Source organism: Paramormyrops kingsleyae, unplaced genomic scaffold (assembly GCF_048594095.1).
Source record: "Paramormyrops kingsleyae isolate MSU_618 unplaced genomic scaffold, PKINGS_0.4 ups84, whole genome shotgun sequence".
In the NCBI taxonomy this organism is placed as follows: Eukaryota; Metazoa; Chordata; class Actinopteri; order Osteoglossiformes; family Mormyridae; genus Paramormyrops; species Paramormyrops kingsleyae.
The window spans coordinates 118,265-138,381 of NW_027326022.1; the positions used below are offsets into that span (position 1 = coordinate 118,265).

Here is a 20,117-nt window from a genome sequence, read left to right on the forward strand (position 1 = left end):
TTTGCACTTATATATATAATATATAATTACAGGAGGCTTCAGGCTCTTATTGCATGCTCCTTAAAAGGACAAATATTGAAAAACTTACTCGAATGAGTGATAGGTACAAAATTTACAGTAAGCACTGAGGCTGACCTCCTTCACATTGTACATATATGGACAGATGTTAAACACTGTGACAGTGTTGCTAAAGTATACATATAGAGAAAGCCAGGAGAATCATTTGAGGTTGATCACATTGGAGATGAAAATGGCACTATGGAATTACACCCTATATCTTTGATCTGCCTTCAAAAAATTCACTTTCACAAGAAAAAAATGCACCACTGCCCCCAGTTGCCCTATGCTAACTGTCTGCCTGTCCTGTAGATGGGTGCTTGCTTTTCCAAAGTCTTTGATGGCTGTCCATTGAAAATTAACTGTGCCACATCATGGATTCACCCTGATACAAAAGGTAAGCATTCTCAAATGAGTCCTAAAACAGCATTTTGTGCCATAAAAGCAAAAAGTAAAAGTACCTTTAAAAAGATGGATTGCTTTGTGGGGATGTGCTTGAAGATCCCTTACACAGTCAGTTGTCATTTTGGAGTCTTGTTCCTTAAAGGGTAGAAAAACAAACCGAAATGTTTTCCAAGATGAGACTATTTGAAATTCTCTGCAGAGTTTATTTCAACTGCAATAAAGCATTTTATTTCTTATCAGACCAATACCTTATTTTTGGGACTGAAGATGGAATTTACACACTGAACTTAAATGAGTTGCATGAAGCCACAATGGAGCAGGTGAGATATCAGTTTTGGAATATTTTCTTGTTTACTTTTGGCATTTTTTGAACTCATTTTGTGGATTTTTTAGTTTTATTGTCTCAGACAAGAAATGTATATCTAATTGTATTTGCATGTAAAACAGATCCTCAGTGTTGCTATTTTTTGGTCTTTTAGCTGTTTCCAAGGAGATGCACCTGGCTTTATATTATCAACAATAACCTGATGTCTTTATCAGGTAAGAAGGGTGCTAACAGTGCCTCTCACTGGACATATTAATGAGACCTAAATGATAAAAGGCTTTATTACTTACAATATTTTCATTGCGTAATTTTGTCAAATTATAGACAATTATATGTAGAAATTTGGAGGTATAGCAGCAGATAAAAAAAAGATTGCACACAAATATGTTCTCATACAGACTTTTATCTTTGGTAAAAATTATTATAGTTTCACTGGTTTCTCTGTAGCAGTCCCTCCAGAATTTTTTGTGTGATTCTGCGATTGCAGAAATTAATGCAAAATCCGGCAAACTGTAATATCTGCAAGAGCTTGCAGTTTTTCAAATTTAAAACAGCTTTTATGTAAGAAATTGCTAAATCTAAAGACCTCTTGCATTTGGACATGTTCAGTGATGCAATCTTAGTGCGCATTTTTGTGTGTGTTTTTGCTATGCTCCTTTGCAGGGATGTGAAGCACAGCAAACACAATGCATCAACTTTTGGGTACGGTAAATGAGATGTAAGTTGTTAGGTTGAGGCATTTGGACACCTATGTGCATTTAAGTCAGTGTCAGAATGTGCTTAAGGGTCAACTACATGAAACACACCCACATTTTGGTGTTTCTTCACTCAAAGTGCATATTTAGTGCACAGATCAACAAAGTCTACATAAAACAAACAATGGGAACATGAAACAGTAAAACAAACAATCGAAAATGAAACTAAACATTTTTCTGGAATAACTCACAGTTCTTGCTAGAATAACTCACAGTCACTTCCGTGGATGTTAACCAGCCTTTAATAATAAAGACACAGAGCCATGGCTCAATGAAAAATACAGTGACCAGGCGAGAGCCAGCAGAAGACCAGATGTGCACAATGTAACATGTGAATCTGTACCATAAACAATCTAATATATAAAATCAATAAGCTGCTGTCCAGTGAAAAACATGTATCTTCAAAAATTTATTTCAGGAGCATGAAAATACACATTTTCTCTGAAACTGCTTTACAGGATAAACCTAAAACAGTGTACTGAGACAACCTTAGCAGCACAAATATAAAAACATACACAGCCATCAGTGAACACTTTAATGTTTTAAATGGACTTGCATGGATTGTTGCCAGCAAATATTTCAGTGTCAATAAGGCACAAACTAATCTTGCTTTATACACTTACAAATAACAATGAAGTTAGTCAGCTAGATATCTAGCAATACATGCTAAACTGTTAAAATAAGTGATATAAAGTAATCACAAGAACAACCACTATGAATGCAAATGTTAACTAGTACAAACATAAATACTATTTAAATAGATGACTTCATAACACATATTTTCATTGGTCAATTACATATCATAATGCTATCAGTAGACAGAGGATAATAAGTCACAATCATCAAAAAGTGGACATACACGATTTTTGGACAGCAACGATATATACATATATTTTAGGGCTGTGAATCAATTTAAAAAATAAGTCACACAGTTTTCTGTGATTAACCACGATTAATTGTGTCTAACATTCAAATTTACAATCATATATATTTACATACTGAAGGGTCACATCTCCCATGTATGTAAGTCAAAAAAGTGCTTTGACATAAGCATATTGAGTTAAGTGTAGGGTTTAAGTGCACTAAAGATGCACTTTGAGTGAAGAAACACCAAAATGTGGGTGTGTTGCATGTAGTTGACCCTTAAGCACATTCTGACACTGACTTAAATGCACATACTGTAGGTGTCCAAGCTGATAAGTGGAAAATATACTTTTACTTTTTAAGCACTTTTTGACTTAAGTGGTTGATGGGAGAATTGACCTGAATCCCTAAATGAGTATAGAATTAAGACATTTGAAAGTATATGAGTCATTCTCATTCTCTTGTTCTAATTCTCTCGTTGCATAGCATATTCACTTTCTCTGTTTTTTAAAATTAGTTTGAAGACAGACTTACATTGTGCACTCCCATTATTTAAGTTGTCGATTTTGCCTCTGAGGGTGTTAATTCTGTAATAAACAGAAGTATTTCATCAAATATGGGGCAAGTGTTATGGAAAAACAATGACAAAACTAACCAAAAACTGAGCAAAAACATACAGTACCAGTCAAGCCTTAAGACACCCCCCGGTAAAAAGGTTTATTTGTATTAATTCTAAAGACATCTAAACTATAAAATATGACATGGATTATGCACAGACCAAAACAATAATTAAACAAAAAAAAATGTTGGGGAGTGGGGCAACTCTGTAAATTGGGACTTAATCATACTGTTTAATGAAACAGCAAAAGAAAATCAATATATATTAAGTATAGAACAAATCTTATAATTAAAGAAATTAAAAAATGAAAATTCATTATCATAATTAAGCACATACTGTAATTGAAAGGACATTTGGATTACGGAAAATATATCTGAAATGACATATTTAGATGTCAGGTGGAACATTTCATTGCAGCCCTCAGAAGGTCGCGGCATTCTTTGTGGCATGTTGCATAACATTGCCATGCGTAATGGATGTCTTTTGGACATAAACGGGGACACATTAGAGGACTTTAGAAGGCGTGACACTGCAGGCTGCCAACAAAGGAATGTATGCTGGCAGCAGCATGGGCAAGGAGGGATCAGCTGGCAGAAAAGCTGAATCGTCTATAACCTGGTAAGGAATCTAAATTGTGAGAGTAGAAAAATAACAGCCCTACTGCATTTTATTTGAACATTTTAAGACATCTTAAAAGCTGTAGGTTGTGTTTTGTTTGAACAAACATTGCACTTTTATTTTGCGAACTGCAGACCCAAAATGAACATACAAGCATAATTAAGTTCTTGTTGAGCAGCGAGCTTCTGCTTTCCCCATGTTCTGACATCATTATACCCCTTTCGGCATGCGCAGATGATCTGGTGATGCCAGAAAACGAGGACAGGCTCGAAAGGCTTAGGTGTTGGTCCCGTAGATGATGCAGTCCCGCCTTTTTACCTCACACATGAGCATTTCCATTTCCTTGGCCGAAAATCAATCTGGCTTGCTGGGCAAATGCTCCGTTGTGATGGCAATCCACAGTAGATCATGCGCTGCTGCCTTTTAAAGGTGAAGTGACGTGCCATTCTGATTGGTTTATTGCTTTTTATGCCCAAAACACGCCTCTAAATAATTAGAGTTAGGACAATAAACACCCCTATAACTGTTAGTTCCGCTTTGGGATTTACTCTTTGCATTAGATCCTGAAAATATTGTCTACCAAATCAGTGCAACGAATGACATAATTTTAATATACCTAAAAATCGTCAATTCTAATGTCAGAATTGTCAGTTACTCTACACAAAAAACAAATAACTGTTATTTTTTTCCAAAAATTCTCAAGTTTGTGAGAATGACCCAGATTTTATTTGTTTAATGGTTTGACTTGTAATGTACTAATTATTCATTTCCAACAAGGATAAATACAACTTGTAACTTGCAAGCATTGTATTATAAGTAAGGATTTTCTTTTGTTTTAATTGCACAGGTTGACAAGTAATGGCATATAACACATACATGTTATATCCTCCTGAGACCCCACCCATTCATTTATGTCCATTGTAGTGGACATTTTATTTTTGCATCTATCTTTTCACTGATGTTAGGAAACATATTTATTCCTGTTGTACACTAAAGAGGACATGCTGTGAAATTAAAAATAAAAATAAATATGAAAAAATCTAAATATATGTAAGATGTCTTATTTCCTCCAAAGACAAATAACCTAAAATTGAAGAACACTTTTTTCCTTGGGTCTCAGGAGGATATAATATGCAGAGATATATATATATATATAAAAGAAAATAGTCTTTAGTTGTTAAGCCATATATACAGAATATGACTGAGGCCGTGATTCTTGAATTCATATAGGAAATAAAAATGTAATGAAACAACCACAAAAAAATCCTGTAGGGACTGTACTGTTAGTGATACTGTTCTGTGTTGCTATTAGTCTCTAAGTTAATTTTTTTTAACTTACCTGAAATAAATGATGCTTCTTTATTTTGTGTACAATTTGTGTCAACCTTGCCTGACTTGACTGATTCATCTGCTTATATGTCTTCGGCTTCAACAGAAGGTAATTGTACTCATTTAAATGCCACCCCAATGCTTGAATGTCACAGTCATTTTTTTAATTAAGGTACAAGCATCCTCTACTATGAAGAAAGGCTAAATTTGTAAAGGGAACTGGAAATATTTCGGCTTCTGATAACATGCATAGTGCATAAATCTTACTGAAAGACTAAATGATGATCAGTATGGATAAATTCATTCAGTTTACAAAATCCTGTCTGTTTTCTATTACAACTATATATTTACTGAAGTAACTTCATTTCAAAAGTACTGTGATTTTATCGACACACCACAGTTTATCCACGTGTTTTTTTGCTTTTAGAGGACTCCACATACTAATGTTTTTTTTTAGGTGGAAATGCTTATATTTTTCCTCCTTTATGACTATTCCAGGAAAGACCTTTCAGCTATATTCCCATAACCTTGTTGGACTCTTTGAACAACTGAGAAAGCCAGGCTTAGCGGCACAATTTCAAACTCATCGCCTTCCAGACAAGATCTTGCCCAGGTAAGCAATGAACATATACATATACTGTATAACATACAGTACAACATTCAATTTCTTGGATAATTCTTCAGCAGAAATTGTGGAGAGACCACTGATTTGACATCCCATTCTGCACTCTTGTCTTTTTAACACTGACGTTTAAATCCAGGAGGTTTGCCTTGACAACCAAAATTCCTGATACAAAGGGCTGTCATAAGTGCTGTATTGGTAAGTACTGAAGTCATTTCTTTTTCTTACCCTTTCATTTTCGAGGTTGTCACCCTGGTTATGTTCTGTATAAATATGCAGTGTAAATGTGTTATTTGTTATCTGCTGTTTTACTGCATATAAAATAGGACAGTGCAGGGTCTGTGCTTAAGGTCTGTGCTTAATGAGGTCCCAATCCCTACCATCAGTGAGAAATCCCTACACAGGACACAAGTACCTGTGTGGGGCCCTGCAATCTGGGATAGTCCTGCTCCAGTGGTACGAGCCCATGCAGAGGTTCATGCTTATAAAGGTTAGTCTAAAATGTTATTCCCAGTATTTTATTATGAATTTGTCAGATTTTCTTATGAACTGAAGATAGTGCTTTGCATACTGAAAAAGTGATATAATTATGAAGTTAAAATTGAAAACATTAACTTCAGTGAGTGGATCATCAAGTATGTGTGATATTTGGTTCCTTGAGGAGCAGAGGAAGATTGGTAGGATTGATAAGATTGAATTTTGACTCTCCTGTTCAGGGACAGATAATACTAGTAACACACATTTTTAGTGTGAGAGGGTTGGGGAATCTACCTAAAATAAAGTCCAATTGCAAAAAGAAAAAAAAAAAACACTAGAAACACATGTACTCACCAGCCATTTTATTGGGAATACCTGTACATCTGCTTAAATACAATCATGGGGCAGCATGTATATATATCAATTTATATATATATATATACACATACAGCTGTGGAAAAAATTGAGACCACTGTTTTTAAACAAATCTGCATTTTTAAATCGTGGTTTAATTGTGATTCTGCTGGCTACGCTGAGCAGCAAAATGCTTTCAGGTAAAAATTTTCTGAGACAGCGGTACACAAACATAAGGTGAAGCAGGAGACACCGGGAACGACCAAAAACCAGCCAGGTACAGGGCAGAAGCGACATTCTAATGCCAGAGATGACCGTTAACTTATCCGACAGTTTCTTATGAATCGAAGGATGATATCAAGTGAACTTCAAAAGGAATGGGAAACATTAAGTGCAGGTGCGAAGTGCACTGCTAGGACAGTTTGTATCAGGCTCCTAGAAGCAGGACTGAGGTCCCATAAAGCAAGGAAGAAGCCCTTCATTAATGAGAAGCAGGGAAGAACCATGCTACAGTTTGCAGGAAAATATATATTATTCAGAGATGCACACCCATAAATTAAGAAATGAGTGAAACAAATATTGTGCTCTGGTCTCTTAATTTTTTCCGCAGCTGTATATATATAGCACTCAGTGTATGTATCTTGCCTGACTTGCAGCATTTGAAAAATTATTAAATCCAGATTACTGGGGATGAAACAAACAGAACACTGACAAAGCAGTCGGGGTTAAATGGAACTGATGATCTTCTTCAGCACAGAGAGAAATTCCACCTCCCATCCCACAATATTGTTAGTCTGATGACTTTACTTTTGAGGTCTTATTGTGTATACTTCATATTTATTGCCTTTTATATTTTGCAGCATTTTGATTTTCCACTGCCCAGCCCTCTTAAAGTATTTGAGATGCTAGTGGTTCCAGAGCAAGACTACCCACTGGTATGCGTCGCTATTAGCCAAGGCAGTGAGCCTGGTCAGGTGGTTCGCTTTGAAACCATCAACCTTAACTCCTCTTCATCCTGGTTTACAGAGATGGGATCAGGTACTACTTGTAAATCTTTTTCACAAATTCACATGCATTAGTAAATGTTCAGCAGAGGACTTTTCAACTTATTTTTAATTATATTGTAGGTGGACATCAAGTGGATGCAATCCACGTAACTCAACTTGAGAGAGACACTGTTCTGGTTTGTTTGGACAGTAAGTATATCAATAGAAGTAGCCTACATTTAGATTACTTTTTCATGACATTTTTAGCTTTAATATTAAGTTTGTCAGTACCATATTGTGGGAAATAATTACTTTAAGATTCTAAGATAAAAGAGTTTTGGAAAAACTATTTTTTATTAAAATTCTATTTGCAGATAACAGTGACCCCTGATAATGGATAATCACATTTAGCCTTGTATATCACTTATTATTTTCCAACTGTCCACCCATTAACCAGAACCACTAATTTATAGTTTATAATAGGAAGCAGCACACGCAATATAGGGTAAATCTTGGGCATGACTGCCTGTACATTGGGGGACATTCAGACATCCATCCGCTAATAGGGATATCAACCCAACTGATGTAAACCAATTGTCTTTGGTGCTTGAGCAGAAACAGGTACAGTGAGGAAAATAATTATTTGACCCCCTGCTGAATTCTTAAATTGACCCATTAATAAAGAAATGAGAAGTCTATAACTTCACTGGTAGGTTTATTTTAACAGCAAAAGATAGATAGATCAACAAAACAAGCCAGAAAAATCATTATGTAACAGTTACAAAATAATTTGTCATTTATCTAGGGAAATTTGATCCCTTGGAACACATGCTTTAGTACTTGGTGGAATAACCATTGTTGGCAAGCACAACTGTCAGATATTTCTTGTAGTTGGTCACCAGGTTTGCACACAGCTCATCAGGAATTTTCATCCACTCCTCTTTGCAGATTTCCTCCAAATCTTTAAGTTTTTTAGGCTGTCACTTGGAGACACAAAGCTTGAGTTCCCTCCATAGGTTTTCTATGGGATTAAGGTCCGGTGACTGGCTAGGGCACTCCATGACCTTAATCTGCTTCTTCTTGAAGCAGCTTAGGGTTGTTGTCTTGCTGGAAGACCCACCCACAATGCATTTTCAGAGCCCTGGCTGAAGGAAGGAGGTTCTCTTCCAAGATTTTATGCTACATGGCCCCATCCATCTTTCCTTCGATGCAGTGCAGCCGTCCTGTACCCTTGGCAGAAAAACACCCCCAAAGCATAATGCTTCCACCTCTGTGTTTGACAGTAGGGATGGTGTTCCTGGGGTTACAGTCTGCATTCTTTTCCCTCTAAAAACAGTGATTAGAGTTGATGCCAAACAGTTCGATTTTGGTCTCATCTGACCACATCACATTCTTCAAAGCGTCATTGGAATTATTCTGGTGTTCACTGGCATACTTGAGATGGGTCTGAACATGAGCCCTCATGAACAGGGGTACTTTTTGAGCACTGCAGGATTTCAAACTATAGCTGCATACTGTGTTACCAATGGTTTTCTTGGCAACCGAGGTCCCTGCTGCTTTGAGATCATTAACGAGCTCCTCCTGTGTAGTTCTGGGGTTAGCCGTCACTGTTCTTTGATCTCATCATTGATGCCGCACAAGATGAAATTTTCCTTGGGGCCCCGACATCCAAGGTGATTGACAGTTAATCTGTCGTTCTTCCATTTGCAAATAATTCCAACAACAGTTGTCATTTTCTCGCCAAGCTGCTTGCTGATGGTCATGTAGCCCATTCCACCGTTGTCAAGGTCAACAGTCTTGTCTCTGACATCCTTAGACATCTCTCTGGTATCTCTGATGCTGATAAGATCAAAGAGCTAGAAAGGTTAGTGACAAAGAATACTCTTTAAACAAAGTAATGCCATTAAATGTGAATGCTGGCTTGGAATCTGTTAATATTTAAGTAAGTACTACTTGTGTTGTGTTAATGTGTTAATTTCTTGCTGACTTGTAGGGGATCAAATACTTACTTCCCTAGATAAATTACAAATTGATTTGTACCTGCTACATGATGATTTTTTCTTGTTTATTTTGTTGAAAATGTATCTTCTGATGTTGAAATAAACATACCATTGAAATTGTAGACTTCTCATTTCTTTATAAATGGTTGAACTTAGGAATTCAGTGGGGGGGTCAAATAATTATTTCCCTCACTGTATACACTGATAATCAATGTAAACAGTATTCAAATTCCACACTACACTACTACCTTCTTTCACCTATCAGTGTTATTGCATTTCTTTGCAGACAATTTGAAAATAGTTAATCTGCAGGGGAAGCTGAAATCAAACAAAAAGCTTGCCTCTGAACTGAGCTTTGATTTCTGCATTGGTTCTGTTGGTAAGAGTGTACTTTTATACAAAATATTTACATGTTTTTTAAATGTTAAATTTCATGGCATTGTTTGGCTTGTTTAATTTTAAGACTTTTACCTTTCTTTCTTGTCAGTATGCCTTCAGGATAGTGTGTTGGCTTTCTGGAAACATGGCATGCAGGGAAAGAGCTTCAAATCTAATGAGGCAAGTACATGATCCTTTCCAGTTTATGTTGATTTTCCTCAGCCTTCATTTGACTTCTAAAATGAAAATGAAGCACAGTGATTCTGAAGAGTATATTGCATTATTAAAGCCAATAGACTTTTGACCATAAGTACTGTGATGACCTGAATTTAGGTTGTTTTTCTTTTCTTCAAAATACATCTGAAAAAGTGGTGTCGTCTAGACAAAAAATAGAATAGATGCTGCCAAATATATTTTTAAGGAGTGTTTTGACTGACCCTGGCTGGGCCGCTGCTATTATTTAGCCAATAGTGTCTGTTAATAAAGATAGTAACATTCATTCACTGTCAAATTTGTTAATTTGGCTCAATCTTTCTCCGCAATACATTTTTTTATCCTCTTCATGTGGATCTGCTGCATAGAAAACATTGTGTCCGCAAGGGTTGTGGAGTTTGCAATATTTGTTACCGACCCGGGGCGACCCCTCCCAAATAATACATTTGATTTTTGCAATGTTTGCTGTTTATTACACTTATTGTAATCCAATTGCCTGTCATTGCTTTTTAAGATGTGGTTCTTGGTTAACTTTTTATATGTTCTTGTCAAATAAAATTATTTCTCTTTAGAAAAGTAAGATTAGGTATTCCAAAAACTTTTTCTCTAAAAGTTGCCAAAAAGTGGGGGGTGATCTTACAGTCAGTCGTCTTATATTTAGGCCAATACAATATTAGGTTCAAATTCCAATACTGTACTGCTGAGGCCTCAATTTTGGGATGTATTCCAATTAATCATAATGTGTTTCAGTTCCAAAAACTGAATGACACATTATGACAACAGTGATGTTTATGACAACAATCATAAACATCAATAATGTGTCATTAATGTGCATGACATGTGTCATGTCATTCTTATGACGGTTACATGTCACCCTTATGTAGACTGCTTCAAGTGAAGTGTTACCAAAAATTTAAAGAACTGAAGTTTGAATTATGTTTGAAATAGGCTTGCCTTAATGTGCTATACTGTCACATGAATCTGGATCTATATTTGTGTTGGATAACAAAATGTCAGTGGTTATGAAAATTTCATATTAGTGCTACATTTTACCACTGCAGGAAGGAGTGTATCCTAATTTATTGAGCATTTATTCTCTCTATGTCTCCTTTAATAGCTGATTGCATCTGTTCAAATAATATATTATTTCTATTTTTTTATTTAAGCTCATGGTTCCTGTCGTCCATATGAAAACTTACCTGTCTCTGGTTACCAATCAAAGAAGTGATGTGCATTTTGCCCTGTGGTTGCTAATCCCACTTTGAAATATCACAGTAATTAAAATCAGCAAAAGGGTTGAAATGCTATAGAAGTGCCCTTGATGTATAATGCTGACAACACAAATCATTATTGTATAAAACTCAGAGAGCACATTAGCTCTTGTGGTATATCTGAACTCCAGCTACGCTAATATGGGCAAAAGTTTTGGGACACACCTCTTAATCATTGAATTTGGATGTTTCATTCAGACCACAGATGTATCATATCAAGTACCTAGCCATGCAGTCAGGTTTACAAACATTTGTGAAAGTTAGCTCCAGTGAAGAGAACCCTTAATGCTTCAGCATGCAAAGATATTTCTGACGATTCAGTTTCAAACTTTGTGGGAACAGTTTGGGGAAAGCCATTTTCTGCTCCAGCATTACTATGCCCCAGTGCACAAAGCAAGGTCCATAAAAACTGATTGAGTTTGATGTGGAAGAACTTGACTGGCCCGCAAAGCTCTGATCTCAACCCCATTGAACACCATTGGGATGGAGATTGTGAGCCAGGCCTTCATGTCCAACATCAGTGCCTGACCTCACAAATCCTCTTCTGAATGAATGGGTTAAAATTTCCACAGACACTCTAAAATTTTGTGGGAAAGCTTTCTCAGAAGAGTGGCAGCTGTTATAGCTGCAAAGGGGGACCAACTCCTTATTGATGCCTATGAATTTAGAACTGGATGTAATTTAGGACCAGATAGGCAAGAAAAGAGGCAGTGTTGCAGTATACAGCGATAGAAAAAAAAATAAGAAATCACTCTATATTTTTAAACATCTGTATTTAAACATCTGCACTGAATCTAGGAAGCTGCAACAAAGGGGGTTTACTAATGATATTAAGAATAAAATGAGGAGGAAAAGGGCTCTCTTCCACAAATAGAAAATAACAAATGATGTCGAAATAAAGCAGCAAGTCTACAGGTTGTGTTAAAAAAATAATATTAAACTGGCTAAGAGGAATGTCAAAAGGAAGATTGCAATGGAGGCTAAGGATGACATTAAAAGTTTCTTCCCATATTTTAGAAGCGGAAGAAAATGGATGGATGGAGTGTAGTCAGAGTATGGAATAGTCTTCCTGCTATTGTAGTGGAAGCTAAAACCATGGGTTCCTTTAAATCAGAGCTAGATAAAATTTTAACAACTCTGAGATATTAGCTAAGTTCTCCCCAAACGAGCTTGATGGGCCGAATGGCCTCCTCTCGTTTGTAAATTTCTTATGTTCTTATGTTCTTAACTCCGAAGTCACTAATCTGCAGAATAGTATGGTTCTTATAATTGAAAATGAAATTGATATAGTTAATGAGTTTAATGATTGTTTTGTATGGGTTTTCAGTGTAGAGGACATGAGTAACATATCGACTCTTATTCCTAATCCAGCTTTGTCTTTGACCAATATATGTATAACTCTAGCTGATATGCTACAAAGCGTAGCTGAGCTCAAAATAAATAAATCGCAGCGCCCCGATGGCATCTTGCCTACAGTTTTAAAAGAGATGAGGGGTATTATTTGCCGTCCTTTAACTTTGCTATTTCAGAAATCTTTATCTGCTAGTGTGGTACCATCTGATTGGAAGCATACTAATAAAATGTCCATATTCAAAAAAGGGGATTGAAACTATAGGCCAATGGAAACTAAAATCCAAGTGAAAATGGTAGATTACCTGAATTCAACATTCTGAGGGATAGCTAACATGAATTTGATGCTGTTTAACAAATATGCTTCAGTTATTTGGGGAAGCTACAGGTGAAATTGATTATAAAAATACCTACGATGTAATCTACTTAGATTTCCAGAAGGCCTTTGACGTTGTCCCCCACAAATGGCTCTTGCTTAAGCTCAAACAGCAGGGATTTTAGGAACTGTAGCAGCTTTGATTGAAAACTGGTAAACAGGCAGGAAGCAGTAGGTCGCTCATAGTGGGGTACCCTAGGGTTTGGTTTTAGGACCACTATTATTCCTAATTTACATAAATGATACACAATAATATATACAGTAAATTGGTTAAATTCGCAAACACCAAGGTGGGTGGTGTAGCAGACACCGAATTAGCGGCACAGAGGCTACATCGGGATCTTGATTTAATTGGTGACTAGGCTGATACCTAGCAGATGAAATTTAATGTAGACGAATGTAAGGTAATCCATACAGGGAGCAGAAATATAAAGTACAGATATTTTATGGGTTCCACTGAAAGGAAGCTGATTATGAGAAAGACCTTGGTGTGTATTTTGATGCCTCCATGTTCCACTCTCACCAGAATGGGGAAGCAATTAAAAAGGCCAATAGGATGTCAGGTTACATCTCTAGATGTGTTATTGTGTGTAGGTTTGGTAAGCTTGTAGGTTGTGTGTAGGTTACTACGTTGCTGCCTTAGAAAGGGTTCAACGTAGAGCTACAAGAATGATTCCTGGTCTGAGAGGAATGTCTTATGAGGAGAGGTTAACTGAGCTAAATATGTTCAGCCTCAAGCAAAGGAGGCTAAGGGGAGACATGATCCAGGTATATAAGATTCTAACAGGTCTGGATGCTGTTCAACAAAATAGTTACTTCAGTATCTACAAGAATCAAGGCCATAGGTGGAAATTAGTGGGAGAACATTATAAAATGAATTTGAGAAAGCACTTCTTTGGATGGAGGTTACTGATCTCTGGGGCGGAAGTCGCTGAGGTGATTAAAAAGCTCCTTGGTTGTCCGGGCCCCGGGGGTGGATGAGATACGCCCGGAGTTCCTTAAGGCTCTGATGCTGTGGGGCTGTCCTGGTTGACATGCATCTGCAGCATCGTGTGGACATCGGGGGCAGTGCCTCTGGACTGGCAGACCGGGGGGACCAGAGGGTGTGGTCCAACTATAGGGGGATCACACTCCTCAGCCTGCCTGGTAAGGTCTATTCGGGGGTTCTGGAGAGGAGGGTCGGATTGTCCGTCGGATTGTCGAGCCTCGGATTCAGGAGGAGCAGTGTGGTTTTCGCCCTGGCTGTGGAACAGTGGACCAGCTCAGCACCTCAAATCTGAGACCATGGTCCTCAGCCGGAAAAGGGTGGAATGCTCTCTCCGGGTCCTTCCCCAAGTGGAGGAGTTTAAGTATCTCGGGGGAGTTTAAGTATCTTGTTGACGAGTGAGGGAAGGATGGAACGGGAGATCAACAGGTGGATCGATGCGGCGCCAGCAGTGATGCAGGCACTGCATTGGTCTGTCATGGTGAATAAAGAGCTGAGCCAAAAGGCAAAGCTCTCGATTTACCAGTCGATCTACATTCCTACCCTCACCTATGGTCATGAGCTATGGGTAGTGACTAAAAGAACTAGATTGTGAGTACAAGTGGCCGAAATGAGTTTTCGCCGCATGGTGGCTAGGCTCTCCCTTAGAGATAGGGTGAGGAGCTCGGTCATTTGGGAGAGACTCAGACAATGCTCCTCCGCATTGAGAGGAGCCAGATGAGGTGGCTCCGGCATCTGCTTAGGATGCCTCCTGGACGCCTCCCTGGTGAGGTGTTCCGGGCATGTCCCACTGGGAAGAGGCCCCGGGGACATGCTGGAGGGACTATGTCTCTCGGCTGGCCTGGGAATGCCTTGGGATTCCCCCAGAGAAGCTGGAAGAAGTGGCCGGGGAGAAGGAAGTCTGGCTTTCCCTGCTGAGACTGCTGCCCCCACGACCCGACCTCGGATAAGCGGAAGAAAATGGATGGATGGAGTGTAGTTAGAGTATGGAATAGTCTTTGTGTTAGTGTAGTTCAAGTTAAAACCTCGGGTTCCTTTAAATCAGAGCTAGATAAGATTTTAACAACTTTAAATATAGTGGTACCTCAGTTCTCGAACTCATTAGAACTCAAATTTCTTAAAAGTCGAACCAACCAGTTCAAAAGAAAAAATGACCTAGAACTCGATCTGAATCTCAGAAGTTGAACCGCGAATGGCGACCTAAGAAAACTTGTACGCGTGGGGGAATGAGTCACGTGGCACGTGTGTCAGCGGAAACAAAGGTTAACGCTTCAGTCTCAGCCTCACATTCGCTGTGATAGCATCGTGCATGTTTACACTAGCTGAATACATATATTTAGACAGTAAAAATACATTTAGACAATGACAGTAACAGTAATTATATAATAAAATACATTTAAAAATAAAGATTTCTTATTTTAATATCATTAATAATAAACCATTAATACATTTAATTATAATAATATTGTCGTGCCGAGCGGGGACAGATTGGAGACAAAGGCGCAGACGTCAGGGTGTCGGGGGAATACGGGGTTTAATTACAGGTAAGGCAGGCAAAACACAAATGGACAATACAATGACCAGACTGGGGAAACAAACTGAAATGCGAACTAAATACATAGGACTAATGACAACAACCAGAAACAGCTGATCGGGGCAGGACACATTGTTTTTTTTTTTAACTTTACACATTGTTTGGATACATTTATTTTCTCACTTTACAAATTAATACTGTTTTGATAAATGTGCTTAGATGTGTTTAGTACAGTATATGCTCTTGTTTTATCCTGTTCAGAAAACATATTTAGGTTGGGGCTGGGAACTAATTAATAGGTTTTCCATTATTTCTTATGGGGAAAGTTTGATCAGAACTCGAACTTTTAAGGATTCAAACCCGAGTTCTGAGGTACCACTGTAATTAGTTTAATTCTACCCAAAAGCGAGCATGATGGGCCAAATGGCCTCCTCTCATTTTTAAACTTATGCTTTTCTGTAATGGGATGTCATAAAAGTTCCTGTAGGTGTAATAGTCCGGTGTCCCAATACTTTTGTCTATTTGGGGCACTTTTTCACTACACCAAATACGGTACTTTTGGTACTTTCACTTTTCCATTGACTTCTGGTCGAGTACCAGAACCAAAAGCTCCAATGTCAAAAGAGCCAAACCAGCTGGAGTACTTCTTTAGTATTTTGGTACTTTGGGGTAGGACTTCAACTGACAAAGAAAGCATTTCGTTATGCAAATAGCCTGCCAGTGACAGACAATACAAACGTTGCCCTGAAAACAGTTGCTCAGAAACTCAGAAAACAATCATAAATGAATTTTTTAAAAATTTCATTGTGATCTGGTCGGAGGAAGATACACAACAAAAAGATCATAAGCCCATCTAGTAGTTATGAAAATGATTACGACTGTTTTGGGGAATGCATGCAACACTCATGCAAAAACAGCGGAGGTAAAAAGCAGGATATTACACAAAGCAGGATATTACCTGGACAAGACACCAGTCTATCACAGTCACACACAAAATCCAAAACTAAGGGCAGTTTAGTTCACCTGATCTTGTGTTTTTTGTACATTCGGAAAATTCTGGGCAATGGCAGAACATACAAAACTGACACAATTTATAGTAATAACTTACTGTGTATTTTATTTTTCTTCTATTTTTGCTTTCCTGTGTTTCTGTGTAATGTGTAACAACTGCAGTTTTGCTTCGTTAATATAAAATGAAGAGGTATGGTTTTCTTAATGAAAAACTGTGTTTGGAATATTTGTCTTTGCAACCATTAGTGATATTTTTTTAAATAGCTAGGACTTTCAGAAACTGAATATTCATTAAATTGTCGTCTTGTTCATTCATAGGTAACCCAGGAGATTTCTGATCAAAGTAGGGTGTTCCGATTGCTGGGATCTGACAGGTACAAGACATCCTGGAATATTTACATTTTTAGCAAACATTACATGAATAGATGTCATGATGCCCTCTGACACAAAACACAAAATTACATAAAATGTTATAAACTAACTTTAATGGCATATGAGTTTTCACAGGCCACAGAACCTTGCACATGCTTTATGAATACACAAACATCTTGCAGTTTTTTTTCTTTGGTCGGACAGTACATCCCAGATGAAGTGGCTCTGAAATTTCATGTAATTCATACATTACACAATGGAAAAAGATATGGTGTGTGTGATGCAGTTAGAGGTGGACAATCTTCCCAAAAAATCATATCGCAATCTTTATAACACGCAATTACGATCCATGATCTGAATTGCGATATTTCTTCTCAGTTTTGAAATGTACCGTTAAGAATACCCTGATCAAACAAGCCCAAGGACTTACCTATTAGCATCACTTAAAACATAATTTTGCATTAAAGACACTGTTTTCAAAGTGGTAATTAAATTAAATCTTATTTTAAATACTATATAAAGCCATGTCAGATGCTTTCTTTTAAGGTGGCTGAATATATTTGTTGTATTACCTCTGCAAGTGTCGATCGTAGCCCAACCAATTTTACAGATAACTTTGCTTTTTGTAATATCTGACCGTGCACGATGGATTCACACCTCATGTGTCTGCATGTGCAGCATTACACTTTACAACATATTTTATGACGGTAACCAATTTTTGCAACTTCATTTCATATTTTCATGACCCAATGCAAGGTGTTTCTCAATACCAAGAACAAAAAGTCCATATTCGTGGTCTCGTGGTCAAGACTAATCAAACAAACTTGGGCCACAACAAATCATGGTCTCGTTTGGCGAGGATCCAACCAAAGTATCCCTGATATTTTGGGTGGGGCAAGAACGACATCCAGGGATTTTTACCATCCTCTGTACTTCTGTTCTTGAAATTGGAACTGCCCTTCGGCAATGGAAGATGACATAAAAAGGGTACAAGAGAACACAAATACAGTGATGTATGCATATTGAGAAACACCCCTGGTCCCATCATTTCTTTTCACTACATTAGGTTCAGTTTACAGTCTGCGTATGAGCAATCTTCACCAGCCCAGAATGACATATTAAGTCACATATCCCGATTTTGGGTTCTTTGTGTTCTCCGTCTGTTCAATGAAAGTTCTGCATAGCACCTGTACTTGCTTGAGTGTATGGGTCTTGTTAGGTACCCTGGTCATGGTGGGTGATTGTATATGTCCTTTCGTTTCAGAGTGAACCAAAGCTATAAGTATACCAAAATACTATGTCGCTGAGCAGCAGAAATTTCAACTGATGGAAATATAAACTAATATTTCATATATGGGATACTTAGTTGCAACAAGTAGATAGAAATGGATGACTGTTGTGAACATTTAAAATGAAAAGCAAAGAAAACATTTATTTTTTTCCCAGTCAGCAAAATTATTAACACCAGTTCTTGCTAAACAATAAAGCCACCCCTGTAGTTTAATGTAAATATAGAAAATAGTTTTCCGTAAAATGGCTTGATAAACAGATCTGACAGTACCAGGAAATATAATGCAGTGCAGAATTGGAGGTACAAATCAGGCTGGTGATATGGATCATGCCTCATTCTACTAGATGATTGGCCAATTTATATCATGTGTCTCTATCACAGGGCATCTCATGTGATATATTTGAAAAAGAGTTCAATGTGAGGAACTGAGGAAGTGTGGTATGAATCGGGTAGTGACACATTATTACTGGCCATCGAAGTTTTATGTGAAGTTCCGAAGTATTAGAAAGAGGACATAAAACATCACAATCTCTGCGATTCACATGAAAAGTAGATCATGAATGTCTTCCAAATTGCACACCCCTAGCTGCAGTTAAATCATGTGTTTGTGTATGTGTGTTCATTTTTTTCCATGCTAAATTGCATATTTTGCATGTCACCTGATGCTGGCCATTTAAAGATATTTTCCACGTTATTCTTTAATGGGGCAAATTGCGAATTAAGGATCTATTCTCTATATCTATTGTGACTATTCTTTCTGCTCTTACAGGGTGGTGGTCCTGGAAAGTCGGCCAACAGACAACCCCACAGCTCTGAGCAACCTTTATATACTCGCTGGCCATGAAAACAGTTATTAGTAAAACTTCCTGCTTCCACTAAGAAGATTGTTGGTGGTGGCAGCAGAACATGGGGCCTTCATTTTGTTAGGAGATGCCGAGTAAAACTTAGTGTTTTACATAGATGTTCTGTAAACACATACATATGCCCCTTTTCATTCGTGCACATAGGGCAGCCTTTGACTACAGGGTGACAGGTGTGATGTGTCAGTTCTGAGGCAGCTTTAGGTAGTTTGTGGGCCATTGTGTGAATTTCAGTACCTAATCAATTCCCACACAGCCATACACATTTAAAAATAAGCCCATGCTGGAATAAATGGTAAGTAAAATATATAAACAGGTTTGCATATGTGCCATATATTCTATGCTCATTAAAGTGAGATTGGCATTTGAAAAATGTGTCTTAGAAAAACAGTACATCCAACGATGTTAATCTGAATTAGAAACAAAAAAAAAATGAAATAATATTAATTTTATAATACATGGTTCAACTGGCTAATGTAAATTATTTATTGAATTACAAGTGTATTTACTTTAACAGTGTTAAACTTGACAGTGTTTTGGGAGACAGATGGCACAGCTTCTCTGGGATTGAAATACTTATCAAAAGTTGAAATACTTATCAAAAGTTTCCTGAGGAGCTTTGCATTATGTATGGCTTTTGTAATATAGAACTGCTTCACTCTTCTTGATTGTCTTTACTTTGAGTATTTGAATATAGTATAAATTAAACTTGTACTGGCTTGTTACATTTGCTCAGTGTGCATTATATAAGCAGCTTTGTAGATTTTTGTGATATAAAGCTTGGTCTTCATATCTGCATTTTCCTTCAATTACTAATTTTATACTACATTAATTAAATTTTATAATACCTGTTATGTTTTACGAATATATACAAACACATAATATAGGATAAGTTACAGATTAATGCTGCACTTAAATATACTGCTCAAAAAAGTGAGCACTTTGGAAACATATCAGATCTCATTGGGGGGGAAAAAAATCCTACTGGGTATCTATACTGATATGGACTGGATAATGTGTTAGGAATTAAAGGATGTCACATCGTTTGATGGAAATGAAAAAATA

General features: G+C 37.3%; 1 protein-coding gene and 1 long non-coding RNA gene across 2 annotated transcripts in view; one reads left to right on the plus strand and one right to left on the minus strand.

Moving 5' to 3' along the window:
- The window catches only part of LOC111833030 (mitogen-activated protein kinase kinase kinase kinase 5), a 123,510-nt gene extending 103,733 nt beyond the window's left edge, over positions 1–19,777 (plus strand). The window contains exons 22-34 of the mRNA XM_072708406.1: positions 370–454; positions 703–782; positions 942–1,002; positions 3,450–3,452; positions 5,471–5,585; positions 5,734–5,792; positions 5,981–6,084; positions 7,286–7,463; positions 7,553–7,621; positions 9,698–9,790; positions 9,899–9,969; positions 16,848–16,903; positions 18,962–19,777. Of these exons, the coding sequence (XP_072564507.1) occupies positions 370–454; positions 703–782; positions 942–1,002; positions 3,450–3,452; positions 5,471–5,585; positions 5,734–5,792; positions 5,981–6,084; positions 7,286–7,463; positions 7,553–7,621; positions 9,698–9,790; positions 9,899–9,969; positions 16,848–16,903; positions 18,962–19,049 (1,062 nt within the window). The 3' untranslated portion in view covers positions 19,050–19,777. The remainder of the gene's footprint in view (positions 1–369; positions 455–702; positions 783–941; positions 1,003–3,449; positions 3,453–5,470; positions 5,586–5,733; positions 5,793–5,980; positions 6,085–7,285; positions 7,464–7,552; positions 7,622–9,697; positions 9,791–9,898; positions 9,970–16,847; positions 16,904–18,961) is intronic.
- On the minus strand, positions 8,110–10,015 carry LOC140586902 (uncharacterized). The gene is made up of 2 exons (XR_011988694.1): positions 9,883–10,015; positions 8,110–9,250 (listed from the first exon to the last, which is right to left on the minus strand). It is a non-coding gene; the product is annotated as an uncharacterized lncRNA (long non-coding RNA).
- Positions 19,778–20,117: the final 340 nt, after the last annotated feature.